This window comes from Bombina bombina, chromosome 2 (assembly GCF_027579735.1).
Source record: "Bombina bombina isolate aBomBom1 chromosome 2, aBomBom1.pri, whole genome shotgun sequence".
NCBI classification, from domain to species: Eukaryota; Metazoa; Chordata; class Amphibia; order Anura; family Bombinatoridae; genus Bombina; species Bombina bombina.
In genome coordinates, this window is record NC_069500.1 from 947648302 (window position 1) to 947675274 (window position 26973).

A 26973-nucleotide genomic window follows, 5' to 3' on the forward strand; every position below is an offset into this window, starting at 1 on the left:
TGAAATACCCCCAATTATCAATGGTGTCCAACTGTCCATATCCAAAAATTTGCAAGTCAATTTTTTGTTCTACCTAGGGAAGGCAAGATGTAAATGAGGAGAGGTGTATTTAAATAATAGGCAATATGTAGTGGAAATTATTGATACTAGTTATTTATTTGTCCAGTTTTTTAAAGTCCATAGGTTTAATTAATGTAAAATATCTCATATGCATCACTGCATTACAAATATGGAGCAGAAGTAAATAAGTGGCAGTCAAGGGGGTCAAACTGCTGTTCATTTGTGGTGCAGAGTGCAGACTGCAGAGAGACAAAATGTTGATTTTTATGTTACTAGCAGCCATGGGGTAAAATGGCTGTCACTGCTCAATTGTGAAAAATATACCTGGTTAAATGAAGAGTGGGGGCTATTGGGAGGGAGCTTTGTGTGACTCTGAGTCTGACTTATAGTGAGTGACTGAGGCTGCCAATCTATTGAATCACATTCTTTTTTTAGGTAGGTGGCGGCTGGCGGCACTTGATGAAGTTAGTTAGTTGATATTATTTATAACACACACACTTGTGTTCTTGTAGATTGTGGGGTGTCCAAACTTCTGTCTCAAAGGGCCACAAAGTTTTCTCTTTTTTTCTTTTTCTTCTTTTTGCTAAGATGGAGGTGAGATTTATTTCTAGATAGAAATAATACAATTTACAATAGATAGACATGTTACATTATTTTGGTTTGTATGTGTTGAACTTGCAACTAGATATTATGATAACTAATGTACTTGTGTTGTTGTAAAGGCAAAAACACACACAAATGTATACACACATATACATACACATGCAGATATACACTAAACACACACACATGTATACACACATATACATACACATGCAGATATATGCTAAACACACACACATGTATACACACATATACATACACATGCAGATATACACTAAACACACACATGTATACAATTACACACATATACATACACAAGCAGATATACACTAAACACACACACATGTATACAATTACACACATATACATACACATGCAGATATACACTACACACACACACACATATCCTTTGAAAAGCATATCTAAATATGCTCTGTAGCTACTGAGCATATTTAGATATGAATTTCAACAAAGGGTATCTGATTTTCTTCATTCTTTTGATATCCTTTGTTGAAAAGCATATCTAAATATGCTCAGTAGCTATTGAGCATATTTAGATATGAATTTCAACAAAGGATATCTGATTTCCTTCATTCTTTTGATATCCTTTGTTGAAAATCATATCTAAATATGCTCATTAGCTACTGAGCATATTTAGATATGCTTGTCCACAAAGGATATCAAAAGAATGAAGGAAATCAGATATCCTTTGTTGAAATTCATATCTAAATATGCTCGATAGCTTATAAGCATATTTAGATATGCTTTTCAACAAAGGATATAAAAAGAATGAAGAAAATCAGATATCCTTTGTTGAAAATCATATCTAAATATGCTCAGTAGATACTGAATGGTGGCTGCATATAGATATTGGCTCGCCCATGTGCAATTGCTATTTCTTCAACAAAGGATATCTAAAGAATGAAGGCGTATCCGATTCCTAGACACTGCCTCACCAGCCTCTGAAGTCACCGCACATCACTGCTTCTATGGGGGAGTACGTTAATATGCACAATATTCTAAGTTTAGCTTTTTACGTGCGTCATGTAAGTGCGCAAGCGAAAATAGTTTGCTTTCAACTTGTAATACGAGCACAACCTGATATGCGCAAAAAAAAGCTTACTTCCAGCAGAGTTAACGCTTAAGTGGGAGTGTTAAATAACGCTTCACTTGTAATCTGGTCCCTAATGTTTCAAAATCAATTATCAATCAATTATTATTATTATTTTTATTATTAGCAGTTATTTTTCAATATTATTCCTATTATTTTTTGTTATTATTATTATTATAATACATTTATATGTCTAGTTCTGTCCAGTCCACTGCCAGAACTATTAGTTTCACTGCTGTGAAAATGTATCTAGTGTTACATACTTGCTATATTTTCCTATTTTCATACTAAATTGGAAGATAGACATGGTATTGTGACATTAGAGCATAGCTTCTGATTATTTCTGCTCCATGCTGATACCTTTATGCAGCTGAGAATTCTGCATTGCCAGTATGCTAATGAGCTCCTCTAAAATGCACAATATGGGTCTTCAGTTTCTCATATTACTATTTTGGAAGGCAAGATAATTCTTTATCATACTAGATTCTTATTCCTTGTACACCCTACCCCAGAAGTAGATATTTACATTATACTGTTAACTGTGCTTAAAAGGGCAGTGAAGTTAAAATTAAACGTTCATGATTCAGATAGGGAATGCAATTTTAAACAACCTTCCAATGTACTTTTATCCAGTGACGTGCAGTGACGTCAGAGGATGGTGAGGCAGTGGCTAGGATACGCCTTCATTCTTTAGATATCCTTTGTTGAAGAAATAGCAATGCACATGGGTGAGCCAATCACATGAGGTATCTATGTGCAGCCACCAATCAGCAGCTACTGAGCATATTTAGATATGATTTTCAACAAAGGACATCAAAAGAATAAAGAAAATTAGATATTAGATGTAAATTGGAAAGTTATTTAAATTTGCATATGGGTTTCATATGGGTTTCATGTCCCTTTAAATGGTGTCTTGGAAAACTGGTCAACTTAGTAAACATCTGATTTTAGTCTAAAAGGATTGTAACAGAAACACTTGCCAGATAACACAATGCTTGCTCTGATTATGAGATCTAGAAATCCATGCCCATTAAAATATGTTTAAAACATACATTTTACTTTAATGCTGCAAATTATGATTATAGATTCTTTCATTACATAAGGGATGAGAGTCAGAGGGGGAGGAAGAGAGACAGAGAGATAAAGAGACCATGGGGGAGAACAACACATAAGGAGAGAGATGGATAGATAGAGAGAGACACACACACACAAGGGGGGGGGGGGGGACCACTGCATTTTAAAGTAATAAAACAGCAGAGCTACAGAGAGTTCAGAAAATTAGTCTATAATTTAGTGTGAAGTACAGAGGCAAGCTGCTAAGTTAGTGGGTGTAAAGTTTGAGTAAACAAAATACAAAAACGACCCTGCTGTAAAAGAGTAAAAAAACACTAAACCACATTCATTAAATTATCATTTTCACTAACAGAATCTCTTTCAGTAAAATCTTACTTTAATAAGATGTTGGTGAAACACTGCTCTCTGTGCCTCTTTTCCTGCTCTGTAAGGATTCAGGAAGTGACAGTGGCACATTCCACTGCACTTAGAGGGGAAGAACAGAACTCTCTTTTTTACTTTAGCAAAGCTAGCAGGTTCACAGGACAGCAACAAAATATATGAAAGTTGTTTTTTTTGCGTTTTTTGTTTTGTTTTATATGATTTAACATCCAGCCCCAACCCTATGTTCCACTTACTAATGCCTCTCACTGGATTGGTTCAGCCCAAATAGGACTGCCTCAAATAAGCAGTTAATGAGCCATGCAATGATCTTAACCACTTGCATCCAGTAGATGGCGTAGCATGTTGTGTAATGGTGGGCAGACCTGCTTGTGCCTCTTCATTGCACAACATATAGCTGTGAGAAAAAAAAATGCTGGGGGAAAAAATTTACAATTTTTTTTTAAAGCCAATAAAAAAAATATATTTTTGCCCATATGAGAGGTGAAGCACTGCCTCACCTGCCTCTAGTGACTGCACATCACTGCTTTTATCATCAAATTAGTTTTGTTTTCTTTATATTCTTTGTTGAAAGCTAAACAAAATTGGGCTTATATGCTAATGTCTAATCCCTTGTAGGCCACCTCTTATCTCAGTGCATTTTAACAGGTTTTCACAGCTAGGCAGCACTAGTTCATGTGGGCCATATAGATGTGAGACATTGCATGAGAACTAGTGCAGCGAAGGGGGTAAGTTGCGTAGCGATGTGCCGCAATTTTAAATATATATGTACAGGTAGCCCTCAGTTTACGCCGGGGTTAAGTTCCAGAAGGAATGGTTGTAAATCAAAACCGTTGTAAATTGAAACCCAGTTTATAATGTAAGTCAATGGGAAGTGAGGGAGTTAGGTTCCAGGCCCCTCTCAAAATTGTCATAAGTAACACCTAATACATTATTTTTAAAGCTTTGAAATGAAGACTTTAAATGCTAAATATAAACCTAATAAAATAATCACACAACACAGAATATATAATTAAACTAAGTTAAATGAACAAAAACATTTGCTAAACAACATTATAAACCTAATAAAATAATCACACAACCCAGACTTTACTTGCATTTTTCTGCAAACAGTTCTTTCTATGTATTCCAATCTGGACTGATTTATAGACAGAAAGATCTTGTTCCTTTGAAATCTGCTCGATATCTCAGGTCTGGTTAAACTGATTAATTTCAGCTTTTCACTTTTTTTTTCTAACATCCTACACCCGCAACTTTTAACCCCTAAAACTGCCTAGTGTAGTGTTTTTTTATTAAAAAAAATGCTGCATTCTTTTCATAAAAAACTAAAAAAAAACAACTTTATTTTTCACGCATTTGGGGCAGAGATCTGATCTCTGGTCAATTTTCTGAGTGCTAATTGCTACCGCGAGCACGCTGTAGCAAAAAACAGCCACTTGTAATGGCCGGTTATTTATTGCATGCCTGCAAACAGGCGAATTTTCTCATTTGCAGGTGCACGATAAATTAGCGCTCCACTTGTAATCTGGCCCTAAATTATCAAGAATGTCCATTGTGAGAAATCTAGTGAATGTACAGTTAAACAATTTACAAATGAATTATTTGAATTGTTACTACACAAAAACCATTTTTTGTTTCAGTCTTTGTCATGTAAACATACTTTGAATACAGCCCTTCTTTACACCCCAGAGATGTTTACGGGATGTTAATGAAGCTACAATCCTTATGTCGTATCATATTCTCCAAATATATCGCCATACCCACAGATTGCAAGACTGGCAAGGTCAAAAGGCAATTTCTCATGGGTCTAACAATGTTTTGATTAAATTATGGGAAAATAACATTTTAGTACCTCTGTCACCCCCCCCCCCCACCAACTGGTAGCAGAATTTAATCTAAATCTTCTTGTTTACATTTGTGTTCTATATCCAGAACTTAAAGGGACATTAAAGCCCAAATTTTTCTTTCATGATTCAGAAAGAAAATGCAACTTTAAATAACATTCCAATTTATTTCTATTATCTAATTTGCTTAATTCTTTAGATATCCTTTGTTGAAGAAATAGCAGTGCCCATGAGTGCGCCAATCACATGCAGCATCTATGTGAAGCCACCAATCAGCAGCTACTGAGCCTTTCTAGATATGCTTTTCAGCAAAGGATATCAAGAGAATGAAGCAAATTAGACAACATAAGTAAATTAGAAAGTTGTTTAAAATTGCATGATCTTTCTAAATCATGAAAGAAAAAATTTGGGTTTCATGTCCCTTTAAAGTAGTGACATTTTCAGTATAGGTGAGGATGCAACAAGCAAAAGCAGCTCTTTCAAATGACAAAATAAATGTAGAGAAGCTGTTTGTAAAAAAAATGTATACATTCCAGCAGGCAAAATAAATTAATAGAAACACATTAAAGGGGAGAAAAAAGTACACTGAAATTGTTGTCTGAAAGGGATATGAAGCCCAAAAAATATTCTTTTGTGATTCAGACAGAGCATTCCATTTAAAAAATAAATAAATTCTATTTTACTTCAATGATCAAATTTGCTTCTTTCCCATGTTGTTCTTTGTTGAAGAGGTATGTAGGTAGGCGTCTGGAGCACTACATGGCAGGAAATGTGCTGCCATCTAGTGCTCTTGTAAATGGATAACATTCTTGTAAAACTGCTGCCATATAGTGATCCAGACACGTGCACACTCATGAGCTTACATCTCTGCTTTTCAACAAAGATACCAAGATGACAAAGAAAATTTGATAGAAGTAAATAATAAAGTTATTTTAAAATTGCCTGCTCTATCTGAATCATAAAAGATGTATTTTGTGTTTTGTATGTCCCTTTAAGCCCACTAATTGTTACTTATCAGCTGCCGCCCCGCGCATGCAGGCCTGCACCGCAAGAACGCCAAAGCTGCAGGTAAATGGAGCGTTATAATTTGGGTTGACTGACAAATTAAAATTGTAGCTATCTCATGTTTCTGTTTATAATTGTTCAGAACTTTGAATACTTTATTTGTATTGTATTCTGGAACACTCAGCATATAATGAGAGCACTAAAAAAGTGCCATAGTCAGATTATTAGTGATAAAAAGATGTCCCTTATCGAATGCGTAAGCAGTTTGTTTCCTCAGTATAAATTACTGTCAGTTGTACCAGTGTTTTCGCCAACTAGAGCACTTGTAACACTACAAACTGCATGTTTTAGAAATTGCTATTTTGTCGCCAGGTGTCAAATGATGAAAGAATTGAAGAATCATTTTTCTTTCATAGGCTTTGAAAAGGAGTTTAGCAAAACTATGTTGTAGAAATAAAAATGATACTGAATTATATGATGGCTTTTTCTGTCTATCCCATTCTAGCAAGCAGGAATTATATTAGCAAATGATTGTTTGCTACAGTATCACTGTGGTGTGTTTTTTTCTTATATTTTATTTTAGTGGCTAGTTTAATATACTGTATGCAGGCTTTTTTCCCCAACTTTTATTAAAGGATTAAAAATATACACATAATTAAACTAGTAAAGACATTGAAAGAGGAGTTGTATAAACAAAAACAAATGGATAAATAAACAAATATTGTTTTCACATTGGTAATCACATGGTATTTAGACTCCTAAAATCAAAGAGAATAATCTTCTCAATCAAACAATCAACAGAGATTTTTTCCCTTAATACTGGAGCATTGAGGACATAGACATTGAGAACTACATCATTAGAAGTGACCCTAATATTCACCTTTGTACCATAACAAAACGCAAATAGTGTATAGGGCACCTCCCCCTCAAACACATACAGGGTAAATATGTTAATTTATTACACTTTGTATGTGATTAGTGTTGGGCTATCGCTAATGGAAATAAAGACATTTTGTCACAACATATTATTTATTTTAAGAAAAAAACAAAATAAATAGCTGTTGAACAGTAACCTTCGCAAAAAGTAATACTTATTTTACTTTCAGTAAAAAAAGTATATATGTTATATTTTAAAGATAAATAAAAGTCAAATTTCAAAGTCGTCCGCTGCAATTTCTAAGCCCACTTAGACCACTGGAAATGTCAAGCCCTATATATATATATTAAACACAAAATAAAACAAAATTATAAATTACATAATATATACACCTTTCACCAATATCAAAACCTATGTTAGGTAAAACAAAATTATAAAAGCTACCCCTCTTTAATTGTGGTATGCGGTCAATGGGGCAACAGCGAAATCTAGAGACTGAGTGTTTATGTTCCAAAAAATGTTTTGGAACAGGTAGGTCCTTTTTACCTGTCTCTATTGCGTGTCAAATAATGGACTTATAGGGGCATATTTATCAAGCTCCGTATGGATCTTGAAGCCCCGTGTTTCTGGCGAGCCTTCAGGCTCGCCAGAAACACCAGTTATGAAGCAGCTGTCTAAAGACCGCTGCTCCATAACCTGTCCGCCTGCTCTGAGGAGGTAGACAGACATCACTGCAATTCAACCAGATTGAATACGATTGGGTTGATTGACACCCCTTGCATCTGCAGGGGGCGGCGTTGCACCAGCAATTCACAAGAGCTGCTGGTGCAATGCTGAATGCGAAGAGCGTATTGCTCTCCGCATTCAGCGAGGTCTGTCGGATATGATCCGCAATGTCGGATCTTTTCAAACAGGCTTTTCATAAATAGGCCCCATAGACTTGTATGTGGTTCTTTAGCATGCACTTTGTTTTCCACACATACATTTACCCACATTGGCACTTAATCATATATAAAACATTTTTACAATTCAAAACCTGTTTGATTTTATATATTTTACCTGTGTGACTAAGAGAAAATGTATCTTCCAGTATAAGATTATAACAGGTGATACATCTATGACATTGATACATTCCATGTCTCTTTGTTTAAACATTTACTTTTTGTACCTAATATTATTTATCGGATGGGTCAGCCTGTTCTAATATATCCCTCAACCTTTTTGCTTTTCTATATGAAAATATAGGGACCTCCTTCACATATGGTGTTATTTTTCCATCCACTTGTAAAACTCTTCATTTGTAATAAACTACTTTACGTAATCTCCAAGGATCCACTGTAAAATCAGTTACAAAGTCTAATCTTTCCAGTAACGGACCTACTCAACAGAGGGCCATGGTGCAAATTTATCTTTGGGGACCCCCCCCAAGGTAGCTCTGTAGTAAGCAAAAGTAATAAAATACATGCTTCTTTGTATGATGAATTTGAGGATAGATAGAGATAGATATATGATAAATAGATAGATAGATAGATAGATAGATAAGATGGACATGCAACCTGCACTAATAAAAGGCTCCTCCTCTGCATTAGGATTGTACACATTCAGCACACATTTATGTATAGACTGTTGTTACGGGCCCCTTCAAGCACTTGGGCCTTGCTGCACCCATGGTAGTTCCGCCCCTGAATCTTTCTCTTTGTTATAAGTTTCCCTTTCCATAGTTAACACCTCATGTTTACATTCCTCAACTATCTCTGTAGGTAATCCCCTATCCAAAAAACATCTGACTCATTTCTTTAACATGATGTCACCCTAACTGTGCCTTAATGTTTTGGGTGGAAACAATCAAATCACACTAATGTTTTTCTATCTTTAGGTTTCATATGCACCTTTGTTCCAAGCCTGTTCTCTTTTTAAAAAAAATCTCATTATCGAGGAACTCTATTTTACAAGAGTCCCATTCAGCAACAAACCTAATAGGATTATTAAACATGTTAAATCTATATACATATAAATATAGATTATATATATATTGTAACACATTCAACATGTTTAATAAATATTCTTCCATATGTATGATAGATTTATGGGGAGGGGGGGTTTCTGCCTTTTTAAATGCTCATCTATATCATAGCTGCCTTATATGTTTTTGTATTTAATTTATTCATTTTAATATTTTGCACAGTTCCTTGAGACATGCAGGTGGTGTATAAAGTACAATAACAATTAAATAAACCAGTTATCTATGATTACAGTGGCGTAGCTGAAAGATAAAAGATGTCGGTGTCTTTCTTTATAATGCAAATCAACTCAGCTAATGTATTTGTACTTTTACAATTCCTGTTACACAAACAGAGAATGAAACAGAATGTTCTGCATTTGAGTCTTTCTTTTATCAGTCTTAGAGTGCACCGCACCTTGAAACGTAACAGTAAAAAGTAAAATATCCCATCACTGTTTGCTTTATCCTTCTTAAGCATTTGATAGATTATATTTAAGTACCTTACATCTTTGACAGTGAGCTCACCTATTATTATATGCTCATTCAACATAATCATGTGAGCATGCAAAAGTGTGTTATAATGGAATTACTAGTACAACTAGTGACATTACAAATGACAGATTTATGTCTTAGTAGGGAGCTAGGAATGATAGATAAAAGCACTGCATAGCTTCAGAGTTCACTGCTTTTGTATTCATGCAATCTATTTTAGTGCCCATCAATATGTTCTCTATTTATATGACCTTAAACAAGAGCCCATGGAAGGTGAGTGTAGCGTGTCGGATAATAACCACAATAAGATAAACTTGTCTTCTTTTTTTGTAGGGTAATAAAATGTAATTCAAAAAATGACAGGGCACATAATGATACATTTAAAAGGAAAAAAAAAAAACTTTAGAAAAAGAACAAAACTAACAGGTATGAAGCGCTTCTACACTTAAAAAAAGCAGCAGCAACACGGTACTAATACTTTAATTAGAGTAATACCCCAAAAAATAGTATTTGTAAAAGTATTTTTTTTCTATTTTTTAGAATTATTTAGCAGACACCGTCCTCAACAATCTTGGAACGCCTGGAAAAAAGGGCTTGGAAACAGCGCTATGTTAGCCCACCCCCTGACTAATTGCTATTCTGCAATTCATTTATGCAGGAATACATTTTCATCACTAAATATATAGTATGCAGTATTATCTAATATTATTATGTTCTGTCGATAATACATTATAAACCAATAGCCAAAAGCACTATGTACTTGAATAATGTACTCCCCTCCTCGGTAGTAGTGAGCCCGTTCCTGCCGCTATCGGCCTCAGTGCAAAGAGCTGTCATGCAGCGAGCACAGAAGCCGTGTCTATGCTGTGACTGTATCGCTCTTTTGACACTCACCGTTACTACCTAAAGCAGCTGTTTGGGGAAAATACAATTTTTGAGCAGAGGTCATTGTATATACACAGTGTAGTAAACTGTGCTTCATAAAGTGAGCTGTGGTTGGCACTACGATCCAAGTGAAAACTAATCAATGCTGAACACGGACGGGCATATTAACTGCTGGTTCGTGTTCACAATAGCAGTGACATCTTCGTGGAGGCTGGTGCATGCGAACCACACTACAGGGAGTGCAAGAGCAGTGGCTGCACAACCAAAACAAATGGTAAAGGGTATGGAAACACTGTTCAAAAATGGAGTTTTAGAAAAATGTTTTATAACCATACAAAGTGAAGTTAGATGTTTGCCCAGCAGTTACATATTTCACTATGTCTGCAATTCTATTAAAATTAATTATTGTTTGGGTAAACTGTCCCTTTAAAGGGGCATTCAAAAAGCTTGAGATGTTTATATAAAATGTTTGGTTATATATAATGAAGCAACTTTCCAATATATTTTCATTATTTATTTTGCACTATTTTCATGTAATTTAGCTCTGAAATAGAGCAATTTCTAACTCTCAAACCTTGACATACACACTGCTGATTTCTTAAAGGCTATAACCCTGCTACATATCTATCTCTAACTGGCTTTAACTGATAACTGCAAAACAATTCAGTTTATACTAACACTGGCTAGTCTTGCTGTTTGCAGACTAAAGCTCTGATTGGCTCCTCCAAATAGAGCAAGTGGTGGATGACGTTTAGCTATTTAAAAATAATTGCAGTACAATGAGGTTAATTTGTTTTTAAAGCATTAAGACTTGTCATTATAATGTAACTTTATATATATATATACATATACATACAGAGAGAAGTGCACTCACAGGAACGAAAAACCAGCTCAATACCATTAGCCTGTTCTATAGCGATTTACCACCTGGGTGCAACTTCTTTTAGCCCAGTAATGCTTTTCACATAGTAGAACTATGCTGTAGTATATCAGTCTGATCCCGCCTATTACGGTCAGTCCATCACCCAAATACCAGGCAATTTCTCTCTGAACAAGGAACACAGCAACCCCAGACGATCGTTTTGGCCTTCATTGGGCCTCGTCAGTGAGGTGTAGCCATATTCCTCTATGCACACTGAGCAAGGAGTCCATGTCTGGTTTCCCCTTTTTCCCATAGGGAGACTAAATACATACAGAGAAAAGTGCACTCACAGGAACGAACAACCAGTTCAATACCATTGTTATCCTTTTCTATGACAAATTACCACCTGGGTGCAACTTCTTTTAGCCCAGTAATGCTTTTCACAGAGTAGAACTCTGTGAAAAAGCATTACGTATATATAATCCGATATACTGTATTTATAGTTAATATTAAAGATGATCTAATTTTCTGGATCTTTGGCTTTGTCAGTTAAAGTGATTATAATCTATAAGTTTATGGAATTAGTTCCCGGTATCTAAAACAAATAGGGCACTTTAATTCATTAAACTTTACAATTACGCTTCTTTTTTTAAAAATACTTACTTTTGCGTTATTGAAAACAGACTGCTGATTATCCGCCCACATCTCCAACTGTAGTTAGTATATTGTATAAATCCGGCTTCCTCCAATCATTGCGTGTCTCCTTTGGCGTCCAACTAATGGGGCACACAACAATTGTAGTAAGCCGGATTTGTCATTGGTATGCTAACTACAGTAGGAAATGCAGGCTGAGGATCGGCGGTCTGTTTACCATAACGCAAAGGTATTTTAAAAAAGAAGCGTTGTAAATGTTAATGAATTAAAGTGCCCCTGTTTTTAAGAGTCTGGGCACTAATTTGTTAAATTTTACAATCACTTTAAGGCACACAAAAGTAAACGGGGAGAGAATATGTTAAAAATTAAAGATATATATATTATAGTTTTGTTTTGTTTTTTTTAATTGACTTTTTTTCATCTGTTTATTTTTTTTCTCTATTTATTTGTAACAAGACTGTATTAAAGTACGGAAATCAGCTAATTAGTATTCCCTGATCCCACTCACCTCTTTCTTACTCAACTCTAATTAACATTTTCAAACAGAGAAGTTGCACTTAGAGTGTTCTTCACTACTAAACAAGAACAAAATCCCAATATTCCCAGCTGAGATTCAGTACTATAAAGCAAGTCCCGCAAAGATTCTAATCTGAAATATCACTGCACGTGTTTGTTTAGAAAGGTTATATCTTCTGTTGCATCCCATACCAAAAAATACCTTTTTTTCTGTTTGTATTTAACTTTTATGGTTATGTATTGAAATGGCGAACGCGCAGGAAATGGCACATGATGTGTCTTTTCATGCTGCGCAACCTCTGAATTGTGTTGTGCGGAAATGTATTATGTACCTATCAATATGTTGTAGCTGTGTGATTTGTTCCAGTCCCGTATTAACACGATAATGCTGTATTATAACAGAGCACATAACAAAATAATAATAATAATTTCAATGTCTTAACGTGTTCTGCGGTGTAGATAATTTACATATAGTAACAAGAAGTGAATAATTAATTTGCTATGTTAGAGCTCTAGTCAACCGTTTTTATTTTTCAAAGTCTGCTAATAAAGATGGACTAGATATAAAAGGCAGGGGCGGAGCTACAGGGGGTGCAGAGGGGTCGTAACTGCGACTGGGCCCCCAAGGGTGGGGGCCCAGCTTAAAAAAAAAAAATGCCCCCAATAAAAAACTTTGACCTGCCATTTCCTGCACTGATATCATGTGAGTGTGACATGATGCTTCACTAGTTTCTCTGACTACAGAGGTTAGTGTTTCTGTTTTACCCATTGGTGTTTATGTGTGTGTGTGTGTGTATGTATGTGACTGTGTGTGTATTTATGCATGTATGTGTGTGTGTATGTGTGTATGTATGTATGTATGTGACTGTGTGTGTATTTATGCATGTATGTGTGTATGTATGTATGTATGTGACTGTGTGTGTATTTATGCATGTATGTGTGTGTGTATGTATGTATGTATGTATGTGACTGTGTGTGTATTTATGCATGTATGTGTGTGTATGTGTGTATGTATGTGACTGTGTGTGTATTTATGCATGTATGTGTGTGTGTGTATGTTTGTGGAACCAGCAAATTACAGACCTTGTTACTACAGCATGGGGGGGGGCGGGGGGTAAACATTGTCACTATACAGTACCACTATATACAGTACAGGGGGCAGGACCATGTCAAAGACTACTGTGGTCACTTTATAAAGTACTGGAGCGGGTAGGGTTAGGCCAGCCATCTCACCAACAGATTACAGACTGTGTCACTGACTCACTATATACAGTACTGGTGGGTTAAACAGTGTCACTATATACAGTAATAGGGGGTCAGACCATCTCACAGACTGTGGGCACAGGGTACCTCCTCCTGCAGACATGTAATCAGATTTACATTTTTTTTTTCTGTGTTAAATGTTAAAAAAAAAAGAGAAAAAAAAGTTATGTATCAAACTCACCTTTTTTGGGGGGCCCTTCTTAGATTATTGCACCTGGGCCCTGTGGTTTCTAGTTACACCTCTGATATAAGGTGAATGTTCAACATACAGAAAAAGGATTAGAAAAAATACACATAATAAATTATAATTATCTCTACAAATAAAAAGTTAAACTGGGAGGCAAACCATGGTTTTCATTCATTTTGTTGCCCCTTGGATAGCAGAGACCCCCATTAACCATCCTAACTGTGACTAAAACTAATCTTGTCCTATCCCTGGGCCAAACCAGACCTAGGCCCCAGTAATCTGGACTTTCAAGATTCTGTAATAAATCTCACCAGTACTATGAAGTCCATGTTGTAATTTCCTAAAGTGTGCCGTGCACAGAGGTGTTCCCTTCATTTGGTTTGTGAATGAGATGCCTATACATTCCAGTAGGGTAGGTATCATTCAAATAGTATTAAACAAATCAATGGATTATTCAACAAGCAACAAGCAGTAAAAACGTGTATTGTGAAATCACATGTAAAGGTTTACGAAACCCTAATATTTTATTTTGTGATTCAGACAGAGCATACAATTTTAAAAAAAGTATCCAATTTACCTCTATTATCAAATGTACTTTATTCTCATTGTGTTCTTTGTTGAAGAGATACTTAGGTAGGTGTCTGGAGTACTACATGGCAGGAAAAAGTGCTGTCATCTATTGTTATTGCAAAAGGGATAATATTCTTCCAAAACTGCTGTCATATAGTGCTACAGATATGTGCACGCTCCTGAGCTTATCTTTCTGCTTTTCAACAAAAGATACCAAGAGGACAAAAACATTTTGACAATAGAAGTAAATTAGAAAGTTGTTTAAAATGGCATGCTCTGTCTGAATATTGGGTTGTATGTCCCTTTAAGTTCATAACTAAATAGTTCTGAAAAATGTATTTTATGGAAAAAATATAATTTTGTATTGAAAAAAAAAATAAAAAAATTAATTACATAGAAGAAATTAAAAAATAAAAATAAATAAATACACTGCCCATGTAAAAAAATGTTGTTTAATGGAAACTTGTACAATTATTTTCCCCACCTCTGCTAGAGCCGGGCTGGACAAGGCATTCTTTGGGGTAGATTTATCAAGCAGTGGATGCTGCAATCTACCCCAGGTTCCCCTGAAACTGAAGTTAAGAAGCAGTGGTCTTAAGACCGCTGCTCCTAAACTCGTCTGCCCCCTCTGAAGTGGTGGACAGCAATCACCCAAAAATGCTTGCGTATGCTGTTGGCATTTAGCGATGTGTGGTGGACATGATCTGCTACAGTGGATCATGTCCGCCCACCCAATGATAAATCGGCCCCTATGGGTGTAGCTAAAAGTTCTCTGTAAGGTATGGCATGTTACCTAAATATTTCCCCTAGTAACATTGTTAATAGCCATGTTATACATAGTTGCAGACACTGCGGCCATAGTCTAAAAAGACAAGTGCATGCTCCTGAGCTCCTATCATTCTACCTATATGTACTCTTCAACAAAAGATACCAAGAGAGCAAATTTGATAATAGAAGTAAATTGAAACGTTGTATAATATAACATGCTCTATCTGAATAATGAATGTCTAATTGTTTTACTTTACTGTCCCTTTAAGAAGGGCTCATTCATACGTATGATATAATTTTATTAAAGTTTTATGTCCCTTTGATATTGCCATACTCACTGGGAAATGAAGCACTGATTACAGCACACTATGTGCCAAGGCTAAGCCATCTGTCTGGCACACACACTGAGGTATTCAGACTGCTTTAGGCATTTAGTCAGTAAGACACTTTTCTGGCTGTCACCGACTTGTATGCAACAAAGCTTTACTGGCCCTGCAACCTATTACTGCTAAGTCTGACACATCGAAAAGGTCTCTCATGGGATGTAAAATTATTTGCGTTACATTGAAAGTACTTGCAAATGCAGTAAAATATAGTCAATGAAATTCCCAGTCCAGGGTTATCTATCTATCTATCTATCTATCTATATATCTATCTATCTATCTATCTATCTATCTATCTATCTATCTATCTATTAATCTTACTATCTATCTATTTATCTATCTATTAATCTTACTATCTATCTATTAATCTTTTTATCTATCTATCTATCTATCAATCTTTCTATCTATCTATTTATCTATTTATCTATCAATCTTTCTATCTATATATCTAGTATGTTAATATAATATATATTGACTGCTTCTGTAAGGTTTGCAAGCTAATGCAACTAGCAAACTGACTTTTCAAACAGTCATTCACACTGACTATTTCAGCAAATATACTATGAGGCCCATTTATCAAGCTCTGTATGGAGCTTGTGGGCCCGTGTTTCCGGTGAGTCTTCAGACTCGCCAGAAACAGCAGTTATGACCGCTGCTCCATAACCCTGTCCGTCTGCTCTGAGCAGGCGGACAGGAATCGCCTCAATTCAACCCGATCGAGTACGATCGAGTTGATTGACAGCTCCCTGCTGGCGGCCCATTGCCCGCGAGTCTGCAGGGGGCGGCGTTGCACCAGCAGCTCTTGTGAGCTGCTGGTGCAATGCTGAATACAGAGAGCCTATTGCTCTCCACATTCAGCGAGGTCTTGCGGACCTGATCCGCACTGTCGGCCTTTGATAAATAGGCCTCTTTAGTTAAAGGGACCGTCTACTTGATTTTTTTTTTTATTGTTTAAAAATATAGATAATCCCTTTACTACCCATTTTCCTATTTTGCATAACCAACACAGTTATATTAATATACCTTTTTCCTCTGTGATTATCTTGTATCTAAGCCTCTGCAGACTGCCCCCTATCTCAGTGTTATTTACAAACTTGCATTTTAACCAATCAGTGCTGACTCCAGCTTTACTCCATGAGAGTGAACACAATGTTATCTATATGGCACACATGTACTAGCACTGTCTAACTATGAAAACTGTAAAATTCACTGAGATAAGAGGAGGCATTCAAGGGCTTAGAAATCAGCCTATGAGCCTACCTAGGTTTAGCTTTCAACAAAGAATACCAAGAGGAACTGCATGCTCTATCTGAATCATGAAAGTTTAATTTTTACTTTACTGTCGCTTTAACGGATGCTTAGGATCAATTATGTATTTAAAATACTCTAGCACACAGTAATGAAAATATATCATGGTACAGAAAACCATTTCAGGAGATGCTAACATAGATGATGTTTTGTACTAAGACCCTGACAAGCTCACTGACATTGTCACTTGCCTTGCGCATATCACTTTATTTCTCTTTGCGCCCAAAACTAAAAATATTGCAGATTGTATAGGTCAATTATTTTCTGATTTACATTTTTTTGTGCATCACTAATTGAATTACAGACATTTTATTAAATATTTATACACCTTTATCATGTTATTGTCCCTGTAAATTTTACCCTGTCACAATGTCACAGTCCTGCTGAAAATGTTGATCCTTAATAATTAAATAAATAAATATATTATTACTAATTATTAATTACACAGAGTATATCTGTTTTTTTTTTTGGTCATATTAAAATGTGTTTATTATTTTTATTTTTAGAAACCTTTTTCTACATTTGTCAAAAGAGAGCGATCAGGAAGATGTTAAGAGCCCTTGTGTCTGCCAAGTGCCCTCCAGCCCATCTGTGGAATGGCCTTTTGCACAGGAAGAGAGCACAGGCCTGGAATCCTTACCTTTCAGACTGATGATACAGGACTGCACATCTGTAAAGACCTTGCTGCTCAAAATGAAGAGAACTTTGCAGGAGGTATGGACTTCGATATTTGTTAGATTAAAGGGGCTGCAGTATATCTTAAATATATGTAGATAGGGATTTGAAAGAAAAAATATTTGTGACAGTGAAAATATTTAATATACAGGGAGTGCAGAATTATTAGGCAAATGAGTATTTTGACCACATCATCCTCTTTATGCATGTTGTCTTACTCCAAGCTGTATAGGCTCGAAAGCCTACTACCAATTAAGCATAGTAGGTGATGTGCATCTCTGTAATGAGAAGGGGTGTGGTCTAATGACATCAACACCCTATATCAGGTGTGCATAATTATTAGGCAACTTCCTTTCCTTTGGCAAAATGGGTCAAAAGAAGGACTTGACAGGCTCAGAAAAGTCAAAAATAGTGAGATATCTTGCAGAGGGATGCAGCACTCTTAAAATTGCAAAGCTTCTGAAGCGTGATCATCGAACAATCAAGCGTTTCATTCAAAATAGTCAACAGGGTCGCAAGAAGCGTGTAGAAAAACCAAGGCGCAAAATAACTGCCCATGAACTGAGAAAAGTCAAGCGTGCAGCTGCCAAGATGCCACTTGCCACCAGTTTGGCCATATTTCAGAGCTGCAACATCACTGGAGTGCCCAAAAGCACAAAATGTGCAATACTCAGAGACATGGCCAAGGTAAGAAAGGTTGAAAGACGACCACCACTGAACAAGACACACAAGCTGAAACATCAAGACTGGGCCAAGAAATATCTCAAGACTGATTTTTCTAAGGTTTTATGGACTGATGAAATGAGAGTGAGTCTTGATGGGCCAGATGGATGGGCCCGTGGCTGGATTGGTAAAGGGCAGAGAGCTCCAGTCCGACTCAGACGCCAGCAAGGTGGAGGTGGAGTACTGGTTTGGGCTGGTATCATCAAAGATGAGCTTGTGGGGCCTTTTCGGGTTGAGGATGGAGTCAAGCTCAACTCCCAGTCCTACTGCTAGTTTCTGGAAGACACCTTCTTCAAGCAGTGGTACAGGAAGAAGTCTGCATCCTTCAAGAAAAACATGATTTTCATGCAGGACAATGCTCCATCACATGCGTCCAAGTACTCCACAGCGTGGCTGGCAAGAAAGGGTATAAAAGAAGAAAATCTAATGACATGGCCTCCTTGTTCACCTGATCTGAACCCCATTGAGAACCTGTGGTCCATCATCAAATGTGAGATTTACAAGGAGGGAAAACAGTACACCTCTCTGAACAGTGTCTGGGAGGCTGTGGTTGCTGCTGCACGCAATGTTGATGGTGAACAGATCAAAACACTGACAGAATCCATGGATGGCAGGCTTTTGAGTGTCCTTGCAAAGAAAGGTGGCTATATTGGTCACTGATTTGTTTTTGTTTTGTTTTTGAATGTCAGAAATGTATATTTGTGAATGTTGAGATGTTATATTGGTTTCACTGGTAAAAATAAATAATTGAAATGGGTATATATTTGTTTTTTGTTAATTTGCCTAATAATTATGCACAGTAATAGTCACCTGCACACACAGATATCCCCCTAAAATAGCTATAACTAAAAACAAACTAAAAACTACTTCCAAAACTATTCAGCTTTGATATTAATGAGTTTTCTTCTGTTATGTGTGATCAGTCCACGGGTCATCATTACTTCTGGGATATAACTCCTCCCCAACAGGAAATGCAAGAGGATTCACCCAGCAGAGCTGCATATAGCTCCTCCCCTCTACGTCACTCCCAGTCATTCTCTTGCACCCAACGACTAGATAGGATGTGTGAGAGGACTATGGTGATTATTCTTAGTTTTTATAACTTCAATCAAAAGTTTGTTATTTTACAATAGCACCGGAGCGTGTTATTGCCTCTCTGGCAGAGTTTGAAGAAGAATCTACCAGAGTTTTTACTATGATTTTAACCGGAGTAGTTAAGATCATATTGCTGTTTCTCGGCCATCTGAGGGAGGTAAAAGCTTCAGATCAGGGGACAGCGGGCAGATGAATCTGCATTGAGGTATGTAGCAGTTTTTATTTTCTGAATGGAATTGATGAGAAAATCCTGCCATACCGTTATAATGACATGTATGTATACTCTACACTTCAGTATTCTGGGGATGGTACTTCACTGGAATTACTCTGTAAAAAGTACATTAAACCTTTTAATAGGCATTTATTATGTTAAACGTTTTTGCTGGAATGTAGAATCGTTTGCATTTTCTGAGGTACTGAGTGAATAAATGTTTGGGCATTATTTTTCCACTTGGCAGTTGCTTGTTTTAATTGTGACAGTTTCGTTTCTCTCTCACTGCTGTGTGTGAGGGGGAGGGGCCGTTTTTGGCGCTCTTTGCTACGCATCAAAAATTTCCAGTCAGTTACTCTTGTATTTCCTGCATGATCCGGTTCATCTCTAACAGAACTCAGGGGTCTTCAAACTTCTTTGGAGGGAGGTAGATTCTCTCAGCAGAGCTGTGAGACTTATATATTGACTGTGATTAAAAACGTTGCTGTAATTTTTATGTTTCAAATTTAATTATTGTTACTTTACTAATGGGAACAAACCCTTGCTAAAAGTTGTGTTGTTTTCAAGGATTGATGCTATAACTGTTTTTCAGTTCATTATTTCAACTGTCATTTAATCGTTAGTGCTTCTTTGAGGCACAGTACGTTTTTGTTAAATAAGATTGTAACCAAGTTGCAAGTTTATTTGCTAGTGTGTTAAACATGTCTGATTCAGAGGAAGATACCTGTGTCATTTGTTCCAATGCCAAGGTGGAGCCCAATAGAAATTTATGTACTAACTGTATTGATGCTACTTTAAATAAAAGCCAATCTGTACAAATTGAACAAATTTCACCAAACAGCGAGGGGAGAGTTATGCCGACTAACTCGCCTCACGTGTCAGTACCTGCATCTCCCGCCCGGGAGGTGCGTGATATTGTGGCGCCTAGTACATCTGGGCGGCCATTACAGATAACATTACAAGATATGGCTACTGTTATGACTGAAGTTTTGGCTAAATTACCAGAACTAAGAGGCAAGCGTGATCACTCTGGGGTGAGAACAGAGTGCGCTGATAATACTAGGGCCATGTCTGATACTGCGTCACAGCTTGCAGAGCATGAGGACGGAGAGCTTCATTCTGTGGGTGACGGTTCTGATCCAAACAGATTGGATTCAGATATTTCAAATTTTAAATTTAAATTGGAGAACCTATCCGTGTATTACTAGGGGAGGTTTTAGCGGCTCTTAATGATTGTAACACTGTTGCAATACCAGAGAAATTGTGTAGGTTGGATAAATACTTTGCGGTACCGGCGAGTACTGACGTTTTTCCTATACCTAAGAGACTAACTGAAATTGTTACTAAGGAGTGGGATAGACCCGGTGTGCCGTTCTCACCCCCTCCAATATTTAGAAAGATGTTTCCAATAGACGCCACCACACGGGACTTATGGCAAACGGTTCCTAAGGTGGAGGGAGCAGTTTCTACTTTAGCTAAGCGTACCACTATCCCGGTGGAGGATAGCTGTGCTTTTTTAGATCCAATGGATAAAAAATTAGAGGGTTACCTTAAGAAAATGTTTGTTCAACAAGGTTTTATATTGCAACCCCTTGCATGCATCGCGCCGATTACGGCTGCGGCAGCATTTTGGATTGAGTCTCTGGAAGAGAACCTTAGTTCAGCTACGCTGGACGACATTACGGACAGGCTTAGAGTCCTTAAACTAGCTAATTCATTCATTTCGGAGGCCGTAGTACATTTAACCAAACTTACGGCTAAGAACTCAGGATTCGCCATTCAGGCACGTAGGGCGCTGTGGCTAAAATCCTGGTCAGCTGATGTAACTTCTAAGTCCAAATTACTTAATATACCTTTCAAGGGGCAAACTTTATTTGGGCCCGGTTTGAAAGAAATTATCGCTGACATTACAGGAGGTAAGGGCCACGCCCTGCCTCAAGACAAAGCCAAAGCTAAGGCTAGACAGTCTAATTTTCGTCCCTTTCGGAATTTCAAAGCAGGAGCAGCACCAACTTCCACTGCACCAAAACAGGAAGGAGCTGTTGCTCGTTACAGACAAGGCTGGAAACCTAACCAGTCCTGGAACAAGGGCAAGCAGGCCAGGAAACCTGCTGCTGCCCCTAAGACAGCATGAATCGAGGGCCCCCGATCCGGGACCGGATCTAGTGGGGGGCAGACTCTCTCTCTTCGCCCAGGCTTGGGCAAGAGATGTTCAGGATCCCTGGGCGCTAGAGATCATATCTCAGGGATACCTTCTAGACTTCAAATTCTCTCCCCCAAGAGGGAGATTTCATCTGTCAAGGTTGTCAACAAACCAGATAAAGAAAGAAGCGTTTCTACGCTGTGTACAAGATCTGTTATTAATGGGAGTGATCCATCCGGTTCCGCGGTCGGAACAAGGACAAGGGTTTTACTCAAACCTGTTTGTGGTCCCCAAAAAAGAGGGAACTTTCAGGCCAATCTTGGATTTAAAGATCCTAAACAAATTCCTAAGAGTTCCATCGTTCAAAATGGAAACTATTCGGACAATCTTACCCATGATCCAAAAGGGTCAGTACATGACCACAGTGGATTTAAAGGATGCTTACCTTCACATACCGATTCACAAAGATCATTACCGGTATCTAAGGTTTGCCTTCTTAGACAGGCATTACCAGTTTGTAGCTCTTCCATTCGGATTGGCTACGGCTCCAAGAATCTTCACAAAGGTTCTGGGTGCCCTTCTGGCGGTACTAAGACCGCGAGGAATTTCGGTAGCTCCGTACCTAGACGACATTCTGATACAAGCTTCAAGCTTTCAAACTGCCAAGTCTCATACAGAGTTAGTTCTGGCATTTCTAAGGTCGCATGGATGGAAAGTGAACGAAAAGAAGAGTTCTCTCCTTCCTCTCACAAGAGTTCCATTCTTGGGGACTCTTATAGATTCTGTAGAAATGAAGATTTATCTGACAGAAGACAGATTAACAAAGCTTCTAAATGCATGCCGTGTCCTTCATTCCATTCAACTCCCGTCAGTAGCTCAATGCATGGAGGTGATCGGCTTAATGGTAGCAGCAATGGACATAGTTCCCTTTGCACGTCTACATCTCAGACCGCTGCAATTGTGCATGCTGAGTCAGTGGAATGGGGATTACTCAGACTTGTCCCCTACTCTGAATCTGGATCAAGAGACCAGAAACTCTCTTCTATGGTGGCTTTCTCGGCCACATCTGTCCAGGGGGATGCCATTCAGCAGGCCGGACTGGACAATTGTAACAACAGACGCCAGCCTACTAGGTTGGGGCGCTGTCTGGAATTCTCTGAAGGCTCAGGGACAATGGAATCAGGAGGAAAGTCTCCTGCCAATAAACATTCTGGAATTGAGAGCAGTTCTCAATGCCCTTCTGGCTTGGCCCCAGTTAAAAACTCGGGGGTTCATCAGGTTTCAGTCGGACAACATCACGACTGTAGCTTACATCAACCATCAAGGAGGGACAAGAAGCTCCCTAGCAATGATGGAAGTATCAAAGATAATTCGCTGGGCAGAGTCTCACTCTTGCCACCTGTCAGCAATCCACATCCCGGGAGTGGAGAACTGGGAGGCGGATTTCTTGAGTCGCCAGACTTTTCATCCGGGGGAGTGGGAACTTCATCCGGAGGTCTTTGCCCAAATACTTCGACGTTGGGGCAAACCAGAGATAGATCTCATGGCGTCTCGCCAGAACGCCAAACTTCCTCGCTACGGGTCCAGATCCAGGGATCCGGGAGCGGTTCTGATAGATGCTTTGACAGCACCTTGGAACTTCGGGATGGCTTATGTGTTTCCACCCTTCCCGCTGCTTCCTCGATTGATTGCCAAAATCAAACAGGAGAGAGCATCAGTGATTCTAATAGCGCCTGCATGGCCACGCAGGACTTGGTATGCAGATCTAGTGGACATGTCATCCTGTCCGCCTTGGTCTCTACCTCTAAGACAGGACCTTCTGATTCAGGGTCCATTCAAACATCAAAATCTAACTTCTCTGAAGCTGACTGCTTGGAAATTGAACGCTTGATTTTATCAAAACGTGGTTTTTCTGAGTCGGTTATTGATACCCTGATACAGGCTAGGAAGCCTGTTACCAGAAGGATTTACCATAAGATATGGCGTAAATACCTATACTGGTGCGAATCCAAAGGTTACTCCTGGAGTAAGGTTAGGATTCCTAGGATATTGTCCTTTCTACAAGAAGGTTTAGAAAAGGGTTTATCGGCTAGTTCATTAAAGGGACAGATCTCAGCTCTGTCCATCTTGTTGCACAGGCGTCTGTCAGAAAATCCAGACGTCCAGGCCTTTTGTCAGGCTTTAGCTAGGATCAAGCCTGTGTTTAAAACTGTTGCTCCGCCATGGAGTTTAAACCTTGTTCTTAACGTTCTACAAGGAGTTCCGTTTGAACCCCTTCATTCCATTGATATAAAGTTGTTATCTTGGAAAGTGTTATTTTTAATGGCTATTTCTTCGGCTCGGAGAGTCTCTGAGTTATCAGCTTTACATTGTGATTCTCCTTATTTGATTTTTCATTCAGATAAGGTAGTTCTGCGTACAAAACCTGGGTTCTTACCTAAGGTAGTCACTAACAGGAACATCAATCAAGAGATCGTGGTTCCTTCCCTGTGCCCGAATCCTTCTTCAAAGAAGGAACGTCTTCTACACAATCTGGATGTAGTTCGTGCCCTCAAGTTCTACTTGCAGGCAACTAAGGATTTTCGACAAACGTCTTCCCTGTTTGTCGTGTACTCTGGTCAGAGGAGAGGTCATAAGGCTTCGGCTACCTCTCTCTCCTTCTGGCTTCGTAGCATAATTCGTTTAGCCTATGAGACTGCTGGACAGCAGCCTCCTGAAAGAATTACAGCTCATTCTACTAGAGCTGTGGCTTCCTCTTGGGCCTTTAAGAATGAGGCCTCTGTTGAACAGATTTGCAAGGCTGCAACTTGGTCTTCGCTTCATACTTTTTCCAAATTTTACAAATTTGACACTTTTGCTTCTTCGGAGGCTATTTTTGGGAGAAAGGTTCTTCAGGCAGTGGTTCCTTCTGTATAATGAGCCTGCCTATCCCTCCCGTCATCCGTGTACTTTTGCTTTGGTATTGGTATCCCAGAAGTAATGATGACCCGTGGACTGATCACACATAACAGAAGAAAACATAATTTATGCTTACCTGATAAATTCCTTTCTTCTGTTGTGTGATCAGTCCACGGCCCGCCCTGTTTTTTAAGGCAGGTAAATATCTTTTAAATTATACTCCAGTCACCACTTCACCCTTGGTTTCTCCTTTTTCGTTGATTCTTGGTCGAATGACTGGGAGTGACGTAGAGGGGAGGAGCTATATGCAGCTCTGCTGGGTGAATCCTCTTGCATTTCCTGTTGGGGAGGAGTTATATCCCAGAAGTAATGATGACCCGTGGACTGATCACACAACAGAAGAAAGGAATTTATCAGGTAAGCATAAATTATGTTTTTTTGGGTTCATTGAGAACATGGTTGTTGTTCAATAATAAAATTAATCCTCAAAAATACAACTTGCCTAATAATTCTGCACTCCCTGTACTGCTGATAAAGCTGAAGGCTACATGCATGTGCATTTACCTTCTGTGCATGCATTTACGGCGGCAAGTGATGATGTCACTGGTACCTGGTGCATGTGTGGGAGACAAATATGTCTTCACTCAATCTTCAGCTTCTTCACCCAGGTTAAAAAGACATTATACATACTTTTTTTTTAGTAATGTATATTTTACATCTCTGTATATGTTTTCTACATATCTTTTCCTGATGATTGGTTTCACAATCTATCTGTTTTTCAACCCCTATCTTTCAGTTTAGTATATGGGTGTGGCATAGCCAATCAGAAGTCATATCACCAGCCCTATTGACAACGTGCAGGGCATGTTCCTGAAGCCCGGCTATAGTTTTAACTTGTAGAAGTTAAAGACTGACAGAGTACAGCAGAGCTACAGGAGTATGCTCTATACTGTCAATGCTGCCGATAAGATGGCTTCTGATTGGCTGTGCTACATACACAAATGTAAACTATACATTGAAAAGTTAAGTTTAGTGTTCCTTTGTGCTATTACTAGCAGTGATAGTCTTTAATTTAAGCATTTCAGCTAAGATGCAAAAATGCCTTTACATTTAAATAATAATAAAAAAATACCAGAATTTAGCCGAGTTAAAATATTGTTCAGAGAAAATTGTTACATTGCAGTTATTTAAAATCATTATGAACTGCATGTTTGTATCCAACTTGTCCTTAGGAACAGATTTGTCAGAGTTTAAACATTTCCCACAGTTCTATTGGTGAACAGATGCACAACCCACAAGATTAAGTAAGCAAGTAAAAAAACAAAAACAAAAAAATCCCAATAAAAATATACAAAAACATCTGTTTTTCAAGAAACAAAAAAGAAATGCACATTGTTTAATTTTATGTATATGTGTATGTATGTATGTGTGTGTGTGTGTGTGTGTGTGTATATATATATGTGTGTGTGTGTGTGTATATATATATATGTGTGTGTGTGTGTGTATATATATATATATATGTGTGTGTGTGTGTGTATATATATATATATATATATATATATATATGTGTGTGTGTGTGTGTATATATATATATGTGTGTGTGTGTGTATATATATGTGTGTGTGTGTGTGTGTGTGTATATATATATATGTGTGTGTGTATATATATATATGTGTGTGTGTGTGTATATATATATATATATATATATGTGTGTGTGTGTATATATATATATGTGTGTGTGTGTGTGTATATATATATATATATATATATTTATATGTGTGTGTGTGTATATATATATATATATATATATATATATATATATATATATATATATATATATTCTTTGCACTGCTGCACATTTCAGTGGAATGTAAAGGATTGCAATAAGAAAATTATTTAATATCCTGTTTTTGGTCCTCAAAATGTAATGAAGATTTAGAGAACAAACAACACTCTATATTGCTGTGGCAGGGATGCAATTTTAGTAATTTTATAGGAATAACTTTCAGATGGATTATGTGTAATACGGTATTAGCATAATATCATAAGTTCTGTGGGTATTATTTGGAAATTCTACTCTGTTTCCACTAGGGCACATTATTTATTCAGAAGACTTCCCTTCCCTCTGAGTGAATAAAAGGATGTACCATAAAACAATGTACTTTCCTAAAGCATTATTTGTAAGTGGGGACGACGTTTTAAATAGAGCAAACGGAGAATAAAATGTAGGCTGTTTTACAAGGTCATAAACCACAAAGTAATAAGCTAGATAGAAAGATATAATTTTATGTTTTCACCATGAAAGGTGAGATACAATGTGCTTAGGATATCTCTAGAGTTAATGAAAATACATTTTTTCTTTATTCTTATATAAAGAACTCTT

General features: G+C 37.6%; 1 protein-coding gene across 2 annotated transcripts in view; it reads left to right on the top strand.

The window, feature by feature from the left end:
• Nucleotides 1–26973, top strand: part of CCSER1 (coiled-coil serine rich protein 1) — a 1500652-nt gene that overhangs the window by 930833 nt on the left and 542846 nt on the right. For both annotated transcript variants that reach the window (XM_053703431.1, XM_053703432.1), the window contains exon 6: nucleotides 17352–17559. In XM_053703431.1, coding sequence (XP_053559406.1) covers nucleotides 17352–17559 — 208 coding nt within the window. The remainder of the gene's footprint in view (nucleotides 1–17351; nucleotides 17560–26973) is intronic.